Source organism: Ostrea edulis, chromosome 3, assembly GCF_947568905.1.
Source record: "Ostrea edulis chromosome 3, xbOstEdul1.1, whole genome shotgun sequence".
Classification (NCBI taxonomy): Eukaryota; Metazoa; Mollusca; class Bivalvia; order Ostreida; family Ostreidae; genus Ostrea; species Ostrea edulis.
In genome coordinates, this window is record NC_079166.1 from 34,161,066 (window position 1) to 34,174,687 (window position 13,622).

The 13,622-nt window shown below is 35.1% G+C and overlaps 1 protein-coding gene across 1 annotated transcript; it reads left to right on the plus strand.

The window, feature by feature from the left end:
* Nucleotides 1–621: 621 nt before the first annotated feature.
* On the plus strand, nucleotides 622–10,937 carry LOC130053537 (xaa-Pro aminopeptidase 1-like). The gene is made up of 10 exons (XM_056160874.1): nucleotides 622–654; nucleotides 2,746–2,750; nucleotides 6,406–6,555; nucleotides 7,733–7,793; nucleotides 8,014–8,092; nucleotides 8,515–8,619; nucleotides 9,006–9,083; nucleotides 10,067–10,143; nucleotides 10,328–10,426; nucleotides 10,734–10,937. Exons 1-10 carry the CDS (start codon nucleotides 622–624, stop codon nucleotides 10,935–10,937), a joined length of 891 nt encoding a protein of 296 aa, XP_056016849.1.
* The last annotated feature ends 2,685 nt before the right edge of the window (nucleotides 10,938–13,622 follow it).

Below are 13,622 nucleotides of genomic sequence, written 5' to 3' on the forward strand. Positions count from 1 at the left end.
TTACAATTACTATACCTTATGCCAATTATTTTTATTTTTACAATTTGTTTCAGATTATAACTCTAATATAGCTACATCTCTATATCTAATATTAATTTCTCGCACATGTGTACACTTGTATCAACGATTCATCTTATCTGAGTGAATTGAACAAGTATTGTTTGAAAGTTAACAACATTGTATTCATAGTGGCTACATGGAGACTAAATATTTTTCATCTTATTTACAGCTCAGAAAACAGAGAAGTTAGTCCACAGAAAAAAAGACCGACATTGTTGTTAATTGATAACATTGCCCTCATTGCTTGCAAGTTTTAGAATTTATCTCATTAAATTTAAAATTGTATGCTTCCTGCTTGACTTTGATATCTATTCAGCTATTCTGAATGAGGTTCTTTCATTATAGGAATGCTACTGTGAATTTCTCTCTGATAAAGTTGTTACATTATACATTTATATGTACTATTCATACAGTCATTCAGGTTCAGGCAGGCGGCATATTATTTGCAACTCTTCTGCAATACTCAAACTACAACCATTACATTGTAATCATCTGATTAACTGTTATAATACTTAAATCATATTATATCGTACATGAATATATACCTAGTTTTGTACAGACATGGATGTAGAATACGTTGTGAATAAAGGACAGGTACAGTCGTGGATGTTGTTAATCAGGGACAGGTACAGTCGTGGATATTGTTAATCAGGCACAGGTACAGTCATGGATGTAGAATATCTTGTATATACAGGACAGGTACAGTCATGGATGTTGTTAATCAGGCACAGGTACTGTCATGGATGTAGAATATCTTGTGTATACTGGACAGGTACAATCATAGATGTTGTTAATCAGCACAGGCACAGTCGTGGATGTTGTTAATCAGGCACAGGTACAGTCATGGATGTAGAATATCTTGTATATACAGGACGGGTACAGTCGCGGATGTTGTTAGTCAGGCACATTTACAGTCATGAATGTAGAATAACGTGTGTATACAGGACAGGTACAGCTGTGGATGTTGTTAATCAGGCACAGGTACAGCTATGTATGTTGTTAATCAGGCACAGGTACTATCATGGATGTAGAATATATTGTGTATACTGGACAGGTACAGTCATGGATGTTGTTAATCAGGAACAGGTACAGTCGTGGATGTTGTTAATCAGGCACAGGTACAGTCATAAATGTAGAATATCTTGTATATACAGGACAGGTACAGTCATGGATGTTGTTAATCAGGCACAGGTACTGTCATGGATGTAGAATATCTTGTGTATACTGGACAAGTACAATCATAGATGTTGTTAATCAGCACAGACACAGTCGTGGATGTTGTTAATCAGGCACAGGTACTATCATGGATGTAGAATATATTGTGTATACTGGACAGGTACATTCATGGATGTTGTTAATCAGGAACAGGTACAGTCGTGGATGTTGTTAATCAGGCACAGGTACAGTCATAAATGTAGAATATCTTGTATATACAGGACAGGTACGGTCATGGATGTTGTTAATCAGGCACAGGTACTGTCATGGATGTAGAATATCTTGTGTATACTGGACAAGTACAATCATAGATGTTGTTAATCAGCACAGACACAGTCGTGGATGTTGTTAATCAGGCACAGGTACAGTCATGGATGTAGAATATCTTGTATATACAGGACAGGTACAGTCGCGGATGTTGTTAGTCAGGCACATTTACAGTCATGAATGTAGAATAACGTGTGTATACAGGACAGGTACAGCTGTGGATGTTGTTAATCAGGCACAGGTACAGCTATGGATGTTGTTAATCAGGCACAGGTACTATCATGGATGTCGAATATATTGTGTATACTGGACAGGTACAGTCATGGATGTTGTTAATCAGGAACAGGTACAGTCGTGGATGTTGTTAATCAGGCACAGGTACAGTCATAAATGTAGAATATCTTGTATATACAGGACAGGTACAGTCGTGGATGTTGTTAATCAGGCACAGGTAAAGTCATGGATGTAGAATATATTGTATATACAGGACAGGTACAGTCGTGGATGTTGTTAACCAGGCACAGGTATATTCATGGATGTAAACTATCTTGTGTATACTGGACAGGTACAATTGTGGATGTTGTTAATCAGGGACAGGAATAGTCATGGATGTAGAATATCTTGTGCATAGTGGACAGGTACAGTCATGGATGTTGTCAATCAGGCACAGGTACAGTCATGGATGTTGTTAATCAGGCACAGGTACAGTCACGGATGTAGAATAACGTGTGTATACAGGACAGGTACAGTTGTGGATGTTGTTAATCAGGCACAGATACAGTCACGGATGTAGAATATCTTGTGTATATAGGACAGGTACAGTCGTGGATGTTGTTAATCAGGCATATATACAGTCGTGGATGTTGTTAGTCAGGCACAGGTACAGTCATGGATGTTGTTAATCAAGCACAGGTACAGTCACGGATGTAGAATAACGTGTTTATACAGGAAAGGTACAGTTGTGGATGTTGTTAGTCAGGCACAGGTACTGTCATGGGTGTATAATATCTTGTGTATACTGGACAGGTACAATCATAGATGTTGTTAATCAGCACAGGCACAGTCGTGGATGTTGTTAATCAGGTACAGGTACAGTCATGGATGTAGAATACGTTGTCAATGCAGGACAGATTAAGTCGTAGATTTTGTATGAGGCACACTCACAATGTACACTCATGAATGAAAAATATCTTATGATTTCAGGACAGGTAGCGTATGGAGATGAATAATGTAGACTCTGATTTCAATATCCTGTTTCTTCGTATTGATAAAAGAAACTTGGATAATATCTGGTTTACTTGTGTGTTTTGACTATTGTTGTAAATGTTTCTGTTAGCGAATATGGCGATCTATACAATGGATTTAAGCATAGAAATTAGATTTATTCTCTTTGTCTAGAGTCTATGATACATTTTCCTCGATATTTTCACCCACCAGTAAATATTACGTTTTTGGCGATCACAACTTTCTATACAATATATTTATTAGAAATCAGCCTTCTTTTCTTAATATTTACACATGGGGTATTTTTCATTAAAAAAAAACATCCGTAATTATTAACATATTTACTAGAAGTTTAAACATTTCGGAAAATCTTGCTCTGACATTCCGACTTTGACATTTGTGTGCAGGTACAGTCATGGATGTCCGGTACCAGCATTGACGAGTACAGTCTGGGATGTTAGCTGACAGACACTGATGACTGAGAGGGCAAAAATGTAAGAATATGATGCTATTCATTCAACTCAAACCGTCATAAATATTAACTGCTTAAAAAGTTTTAAAGGGGCATGGACACGATTTCAGCTGACATTTTTCAAATTTTATTTTTCCATTTTTATCTTCTAAAATGCTTAACTAAAGTATTTCTATTGGTCAACCAAAATTTGAACATCAGTTGTTGAGTTATAAGTGAGATACAGCACTCACTATTCTTTGTTATGTAAACAAGGCTCGTGCCATGTTTTTGTTTACATTAGACTGTTTAATAGAAAATAGTGTGTTTAAAACAAAATGAGATGTGTCAAACAATAGACAATATCTAATTGTGATAAGAATGCACTTAAAAATTGAAATAATCGCCTTTAAACGAAACCTTTACTAGCTTATTTAACCTATGTATACAATAACATGGCATGAACCTTGTTTACATAACAAGGACTTGTGACCTCGGTATCTCTCATGTACCTTGAGGACTGTCATTCAAAGTTTTGTTGCTCATTAGTAATACCTTAGTTAAGCATTTTAAAAACTAGGAATAAAAAAAAATTGAAAATGTTCTGCTTAAATCGTGCATGTCCCTTTAAATACGTGACGACAAACTAGTGAGAGCATAGGTGTTGTAAACGTGCGAAGCACCGATTTCACGGAAAATGAATTAAATACAATGTTTAACAACCTGACATGGGATTACTGAGTTATCATTACATACCTGAAAAAGACATGGATATATTCCACTGGCGAAGACAGCTGAGTAAGAACTGAATTTGTTTAATGGTTAATAAACCGATTTTTCTGCTTTGCGAATCAGACACTGGGGGTTTTACACGTATAATCATATATACTCATTTTATTTCTTGTCCAAAATTGTGCGGAATACGTTTCCTGTATCTGGGTACTACTGCATGTACTTACTACTGTGCTTTAGTCCTTAATATTTTGCTGGATTCCTTACCACCGCCTTGTGGTTTTTCGGAGGACGTAGTGGAAACGTTATGCTGCTAGGTGTGTTGAGTCTTACATGTAGGTTATGTATTTGATTTCAATTCTCTTTGAAGGAAAAATGACTTCAGAAAAATACACCGATAAGTCTACAAAAGGTACGGAAAAATGAAATAGAAAGAAACGGAATGATCAAATCACACGTAAGATTTTTTACCTTTACAGGCGGACCGTAGAATTACACCAAGATCTTCCGGAGTTTAAAATACAATAGATAGAAATTAATTGATGAAGTCACGTGTAAGATAGTCGAACATTACAAAAGAAAAATGTAACTGATGGAGCAAAATATTCAAACTACACACAGGATTTATTGCCGCAAATGTTGAAATATCTACTATTCTATTAAAAAACGTAGATGTATTTAATTGTTCTGATTGACACATTTCATATCACAATAAAGAAAATAAATGAAAATGATATCGTCACATTTACAGGTCCGTGATGCAGTTGCATTGGTATCATTCATGGCAAAGTTAAAAAATGATTTCAAAAGAACCAAATGTGGTTCCGTATTAGTTGAATACATTTGAATGATACAATACACTAGTTTGATACAAGCCTAATTACAATGCATTCGCCAGAGTTTCCATTGTCAATATAGGTAAAAGCGGGAAAGAAGTGGACAGAAGTGTCCGCAGCCCTGGACTTGGAAAGATTTCGAAAGTGAGAAAATATACTTTAAAAAGTTTAAATTCTGATTTTTTTCTGCAATATGTCCATGAGAAATAAGCATGGTAAGTTGCTTTCAAGGAGACGGCAATCGCAACGAAGAATTGTCTAGGTTTACATGTCCATCCTTGGAACATGTGCATTCAAGAAGTAAATTGAAAATATTTGGAGGTATGAACTGCGACGCCTCACGGTGGCATAATTCATGAAACACGTTGACGCTTCAACATACGTATATCAACGTGAACCGTTGTAGGACATATCTAAACATATTTTCCAAACAAATCAATATTTCTTAGATCTATACTGTAAAACTTATACGGTACCAATTTTGATGCACCAGATGCGCATTTCGACAAATAATGTCTCTTCAGTGATGCTCAACCGAAATCTTTGAAATCCGAAATAACTATGAAGTTTTAGAGCTAAGATAGCCAAAAAAACAGCGTGCCAAAAAAGTGGAGCCAAATTCGTCCAAGGATAAGAGCTATGCATGAGGGAGATAATCCTTAATTTTGAAATGAATTTCTAAATTTTACAACAGCAATTAAATATACATCCGTATTTTCAAGCTAGTAACGAAGTACTCAGCTACTGGGCTGTAGAGACTCTCGGGGACTAACAGTCCACCAGCAGAGGCCTCGACCAATACTGTTTGTAGATGAGGGCAACATTGACCCCCCCCCCCCCGAGAAAATCGCTTAGCAACGGAGGTAGTTACTCTTAACTACATGCAATATTTATATTATATACTGAAATGTGAAGATAATGAACAGTGATCAATCTCATAACTTCAATAAGCAATACAAATTAGAGGTTTGGACAAACATGGACCCCTGGACACACCAGAGTTGGGAGCAGGTGTCAAAGGATGAGTAAGCATCCCCTATCGACTGTTACATAAACAAAAAAGCAGAAAGATTTACGTATGTTGACATTTTATCAATAACTGACATGCGCTGTTTGTATATCAATGCGGGTATTCCAGTTTATTACAAACCCTCAAACGATGTCGACTAACAATCTACGGCGAATCGTACGCACATAAATTTGACGCATGTGATAATTTTTATGATATCACCTATTGTAAAGTAATGTTACCCGTTGCTAGGTATTACATGTATCACTCTAGAGCACATGCTTTCTATTCTCAGAGGGAAATATGTTTTTCCATCTGTGTTTTGGCCAATCAGATTCAAGTTTTTTTTATATGAAAGTACAGTAATGTACTTTAACTTCAGTCGGAATTTCTAGCCGTTGAAACTGAGTACTATATTTTTCTTTATTCATACGCACATTAACTGCGACACATTTCGGAAGAAATGACTCTCATTACAATTTGTAAAGATATAAAAAACATTTTGCTATGTATTCTCACATGTAACTTTATAACGTGGACAATGTTACATTATGCAATATAAAAAAACAGATTTATATATTCATCCGCACCATACATAATTTCCTTTATAGAAGACAGATATACAACCATGGGTTGAGATATGATACTATATCTTCAAGTGGTTCTAATGGAGCTGTTATTAACTATGCACCTACTAATCTCACTGACAAAGAAATCACAACAACGGATATGTATCTTCTAGACTCTGGAGGACAATATTTGTAAGTGGACCAAACCTAGTATTTGTGTATCACACTGTGAAATATGTATTTTATGTAATTACTGTGCTTGAATAAATCACCTACTATTAAAGAGTGCGTTCATCTCCATAAAAATTATGAAATTAAATAACAATGATCAATCTCGTAAACCCTACAAAGCAAAAAAAAAAGGGGGGGGGGTCAGGTTCCCTGCTTACAGTGTTTATATATTTCAACTGATTCTATATGCAATACCGTGCCATGTGTATGATTAGTTTTTAAATCGAGCCAGGCTACTTACAAACAAGTTGATGTGACAGGGGTGTCAAAAGTCTCTTACAATCAAGATTTTGCAAAATGTATGGTTAATATAACGATCTAGTTTGCCAATACAGCATATAATTTGGGTCAACTGCTGTCTGAAATGTTTCATACCAATTGTTAGACCGTCATTTACACATGCACTAATTAAGAGTAATTTGTGGGTGAATAGAGGTTATAAGGAAGGTGCAATCAATTTACAAAATGGCTGCCAATTTCAAATCGGCGCAAAAAACGTCAAAAATTCAAGGTTCTTTTGTGAGAAGTTTTACGAAAATGCTTCAACAGATCGAATTCTAACTGTGTGGGCTAAATAAAGGGTGATGTGGAGGGTTGCAATTAATTTTCCAAAAAAAAAATTCAAGCTTCCTACCGCACGATTTTATGAAAGTGTCATAACAGATCCAATTCAAATTTATTGAGCTGGGGGTCATGAGGAGGGGTGCAATCAACTTTCATCTTTTCAAAATGACCACCATTCCAAAATGGCGACCAAAACGTCCAAACAACGAAGTTGTCTGATTTCAAGCAAATTTTAGTTCTAGAGTAATTTAATGATCCTGCATTCATTGTCAGCATAAGCATTTTTTAAACTGCCATTTTCAAGATTGCCATCACATACCGAACTATTTCAAAGTGTTATAGTTTCTACGAATATTGAGTTCTGTAGACGCAACATTCTATGTCAACATGAAGATTTGAAGTCATCAAGAAATGACAGAAATTTGTATTTTGTTCCTGACACATCCTGTTCTGATTATCATGACATAAAGGTATAGTCAAGCCTTGCTTTACAGCAGGGATACAAGGTTTCCATTACATATTTTCTTTACAATAAAAAGAATATGCTGTTTTATTCTTTGTATATGTGTTACAGAGATGGGACAACAGATGTCACACGGACCTTTCACTTTGGAACCCCTACAGACTTTGAAAAGGTATTAAACTTTGAGGATATATGTTACTGCACATATCGTCCGCTCAAGTACCGTTGATTTTCCTGATAAGGATACATGTCTTTGATATGAGATTTCCACTATTAAGAGAGTAATCCATTTGAGGAAATTGACCCTTTTATGAAACTGGCCCTTGATTTTCGAAACACGAAAAAGATATTGAAAATATTTAAGGTTTTGTCTTTTGTATTTTAAATGACAGGAATGCTACACAGGCGTCTTGATGGGAACAGTTGATCTCGCAAGTGTTAAATTTCTGAAAACTAGTTTTGGACCCTATGGTAAGAGTACTTCGTGAAATATATCATTGATAAAATCAATTCATATGATAAAGACCCACTGTTTGTGCCTACTGGGGCCTCATTGGACGTGTATTATTCACAGTCCTGTATTCATATTACTTTCAATATGTTTGAGCCTACTGGGACACTGTTGAATCCCATTAGGAATTGTTGATAGTCCTTTAATCCTATTACATTCAAACAGTCTGTTGCTTTCCATTATATGATTTAAAAGGACTTATTGATTTTCACATCATTAAAGTGACAAAGAGCTTGTCTATGTTTTCTGAGTTAAATTTCTAAACATAGTAAACATGAATTCAGGGTTTCGAAACAGAAACTATTGTTTTAACAAAAAGTTCATGCATGATCGAGAAGCTACCTATGACTGTTATAAATATGTAAATTGTTATTATTGTAAGGTCGTGAACTTGACATTTTGGCCCGTCGTCCACTCTGGAACGTCGGACTTGATTACAGACACGGAACAGGCCACGGTATCGGAATGTACTTAGGTGTTCATGAAGGTACGTTACAAGGATACATCTTTATGGACTAATTAAACCCGATGAAGTCTCTATGGGTTTTTTTCACACCATTTCTAAGTAATCGCACATACTCCAACAAATCAAACAAACTTATCCTTCTATATTAAATATTTTGATTTGTGTGATAGATGAGTTATTTGCATATCACGTTTAACCTTCATAAATATGACAGTACAACTGTTTAAACACAAACAGAATTACCACATGACAAACATACTGGATATATTGTTTAATTTATCGTATTCATGTATGATATTTAAAGTTACATATTCTAAAATGATGCATACACAAGATCAAGTTCCTTGCGAATGTGTCATTAAATCACAGTTGCATGAACACAAATTGACATATCACTTTGCTTTCAGGTCCAGCACGTATTGGTATGAATGGCAGACAACCTTCGTATGATTCGCCAATAGAAGAGGGTCAATTCTTTTCTGATGGTAATTATATTCTTAAATCATTATCATTATAACCATAAAAGAATGAAGAACATGTCATTAACTTCCCATATTTATGTAGCAATATTCCATTATCACCTGCATAACATGTGTAGATATCTCCACTGATTCGATACAGAAGAGCTTGTTCTGTGTATGATCAGTTTTTGAATCAAGACAGACTACTGACAAACAAGTTTATAGTGTAGGGGTTTCAACAGTCTCGTTTAAAGTGAGGATTTTGCAAGTTCTAGGTTCGTTATAACGATACAATCTATCATTCGGTCAAATGCTGTTTGACATGTTTCATACCGATTGTTAGGCCGTTCTTGGCAAACTGATTTTGACTACGGATAACTCCGTTTGCCTGATGTAGATATATGTCTCACGGCGGGTGTGACCGGTCGACAGGGGATGTTTACTCTTCTTAAAAACCTGATCCACCTCTGATGTGCTTAGGAATCCGTGTTTGCTCAACTCTCTATTTTGTATAGCTTATAGGAGTTATCAGATTGATCGTTATTCGTTATCTTAATATGTCATTGAAATTTTCATTTGCTAGAAATGCATGTGGGTTTTTCGACACTGCATTTTCGAGTATATTATGAGAGTCATGATATAATATATACATTCATTAACGTTGTTTTAGTAATATGTCAATGGTATTCTGTTGCATTTTATTTTTTCGATGAAAACACCTACCATTCAATTTGGTAATTGAAAAGAACAAAACTAGAAAATGTATATATAAAGAAGAATGTGTAGGTCGCTTGAAGTGTTAGGAATGGTAAAACAATGAATACCTATGGATAGATCTCAGTTTTTGTGGTATGAGTCACTGTTCGTTATATTAACATTTTCATCTGTATAATCGAATCCATCTATTATGCAAATTATTCAGGGGTTATATGAAGTTTTTTGTCCACATAATATAAACAACAGACAAAGATTCCTAAATAACTGAATTGTTGATATTACAAACACAGAACCTGGATACTATGAAGACGGGAGCTTTGGTATACGGTTAGAAAGTATAATGGTAGCCAAGAAGTTTGATTTGAAGGTTTGTGTACATTTATACGTATATATACTGATTAATATGTAGACAACAATAGTCTTGACAGTGTGGAAGCAATGAGATGCTTACTTCTTTTTTAATCGCACGTACACAACGTTTATAGGAAAGAGACAGATTTACGTGTATAGAACTGTAGAAATATTTACACATGGAGTTTGTTTTTATGCAGTACAAATTTCCTAATTCGGAATTTCTTGGATTTGAAACAATCACTATGGTGCCATTTGAACCACACCTTATAAAGTATGGCATGCTGACCAAGGATCAGGTATCGTGTGTTATATATACATGTGTCAATTAGAATTGTATGTTTTATTAATTTTATTAACAATTGGAAACATCCGTTGGAGAAATCAACATTATCGACGGAATTTATTCTGAGTTTTAAATGCTTGTTTTTAAATGAAATATATAATTTAAGGTATAAATAAATTATACAGCCAGCTGTTATGACAATATTGTAAATTTCATTTTGTTGACGAAAAATAGGAAATAAACACCTATGGTGGAAGAAATAAATCATTGTTCTAGAACATTAATGTGATAGAAAAGAAAACTTTGAATTATTTTTACAGACCGAGTGGATTAATACCTATCACAAAACAGTGCAGAATACCATAGGTCCATTGTTGATGAAGAATAACCGAGAGGCTTATGACTGGTTAGAAAGAAGAACAAGGGAGATCACTCACAGTGTAAATACAGCGACCAAAAACATTCATAATTCTGTATCTATCTTAACGATGTATATATCGTTCTTTGTATTACTCATAACATGACATGTTTTAAATTGGTGGACTTACAATGTATCTGATAATTAATAATTATCTCTTTAATCATAGGTGTACGTTTATTTGCTGTGTATGAATGGATGCTTATTCTAACTTTTAAAGCATGTTTAGATACGCAGAGACGTAAATTTGTACTTTTAGAAAGGCACGTTTGAATTTATGTAAATACAGTATTTACATTCCACTGTAGTATTGTTTCCTATTAAATGATATATATATTATATAGCAAGATTTTAGTTTTATTTTAAAATAGTAATGATAGTATTTTTATTCCATTGCATTCCTTATAAGAATTTGGAGATTGAGTACTGGGGAGGAGTAAGCATTTCCTGTCGACCAATCACACCCTTCGTTAGGCCTATATCTTGATCAGGTAAACGGAGTTATCCGTCGTCAAAATCAGTGTGCCAAAACGGCCTAACAACCAGTATGACACACGTCAGACAGATTTAGATGTATCTACATGTAGCTATCATCATTGTATAAGATAACAGTGAAATTGACTTGACATATAATCAAGTGTTAAAACGCGCCTCTTTCTCGGTTCTCCACAGTAATCGGGGATTTCCGCCAGCTTTCCATTTTTGATATCAATAGCATGACACCATAATTAACTATAAACAATTTGTTTAAGTTAGGCATTTGCTACGATTTCAAAATCCGAAATCTTATTAGGATATATATTAATACATTTTTCATAATTCAGTAAACACTGTAAAATCCAGCTCGAACATCGGAATGCTTCTTGGTCATTTTCATTTTTAGAATTGTCTTAGATACAGCATGATATAAATCATTAGACATCTTTATAAACATTTAATAAGATCAAGATTTGTAATGAAGGGTGAAGATAATGAACAGTGTTCAATCTCATAACTCCTACAAGCAATACGACATAGATAGTTGGGCAAACAGGAACCCCTGGACACACCAGAGGTGGGATCAGGTGCCTAAGAAGAGTAAGCATCCCCCGTCGACCGGTCACACCCGCCGTAAACCATATATCCTGATCAGGTAAACGGAGTTCTCCGTAGTCACAATCAGTGTGCCAAGAACGGCCTAACAATTGTTATGAAACAAGTCAGACAGCATTTGACCCAATGATATGTTGTATTGACGAACTAGATCGTTATAACGACCACAGAATTTGCCAAATGCCGATTTCAATCCTTTAACTTACATCTAGTGTATCTCCAGGAGTCCGTATTTGCTCAAATTTCTATTTTGTATACCTTACATGTATATGCATGATGAGATTGATCATGCATTGTTCGTTATCTTCACCTTTCATTCAAACTCCTGAAAACTCTAATTTAAATCCATAATATAACATTGCTTGAATGACCAATTCGAAGTTTACTTTTTCCCATGATATTGCATTACATTTGATGAAAAGTAAAGATAACGAACAGTGATCAATCTCAAAACTCCTATAAGCAATGCAAAGTAGATAGGTGGGCAAACACGGACCCTTGGACACACAAGGGGTGGGATCAGGTGCCTAAGAAGATCCCCTGTCGACCGGTCAAACCCACCGTGAGCCCTATATCTTGATCAGGTAAACGGAGTTACTCGTAATCAAATTCAATGTGCCAAGAACGACCTAACAATTGGTATGAAACAAGTCAGACAGCATTTGACCCAATGATAGGTGTATATGCAAACTACAGCGTTATAACGAACATATAATTTACGAAATGCTGACTTTAAATGAGACTGTTGAAACCTCTGCACCATCAACGTGTTTGTCACCAGCCTGCCTCATTTAAAACTGGTCATTTGCAGAACAAGCTTTTGCGTATCGAATCAGTTGAGGGATATAAACATCACATGCAGGGGATAATGGAATATTGCTATATAAATATGAGAAGTGGACGATGGAGAATGTGAAATCATCCCGTTTGTCATAAAGTTGAGTTGTTAGTTTGCCGTCAATATGTATTTTAAATAAAATATCTAAGTATGTTCAGAAGAAACGGACAACTCTGCGGTGTCTTTTAATTCGAGATCACAGGGATATATCGAATCGACATATTAATGAAAATAATATTGTTAATAGATAATACGTCATCAATATACCTGAATGTCTAATTGAAGCCCACAGCAAGATAATTTGTTTCTTCTAACGTAGAACTTTTTGAATAATGTGAATGAAAGGTGAAGATAACGAATAGTGATCAATCTCATAACGCCTATAAGAAATGCAAAATAGATAGTTGGGCAAACACGGATCCCTGGACAAACTAGAGATGTGATCAGGTGCCTAGGAGAAATAAGCATTCCCTGTCGACCGGTAATATCCGCTGTCAGACCTATATTTTGATCAGGTAAACGGTGTTATCCGTAGTTAAAATCAGTGTGCGAAGAACGACCCAAGAATTGGTATGAAACACGTCAGACAACATTTTACGAAATTATAGGTTTTATTGGCAAACTATATTCTGATAACGACCGTAGAATTTGCGAAATGTGAATCTTAATTCACTTTTAAACGAAAGCTATTTCATAAGCGATACCAAGATTTTGCTAATTATTCATGGGAATATAATTTTCGGTCAATTACATTGAAGTATATATTTTTATACACAAATGTAAATGAATTATTAAGACTTTGAATTGTTTGTGATCGATCTCTGCCTGTCTACGGAAATTCCGAAATCCATAACATTACTG

Bases quoted from the DNA above. Each gene is read 5' to 3' on its own strand.
- LOC130053537 (XM_056160874.1), top strand. From the start codon at position 622: ATGGATGTAGAATACGTTGTGAATAAAGGACAG. The intron at 6,556-7,732 runs GTAAGTGGACCA...TATGTGTTACAG, and splicing joins GACTCTGGAGGACAATATTT to AGATGGGACAACAGATGTCA. The intron at 10,427-10,733 runs GTATCGTGTGTT...TTATTTTTACAG, and splicing joins GCATGCTGACCAAGGATCAG to ACCGAGTGGATTAATACCTA.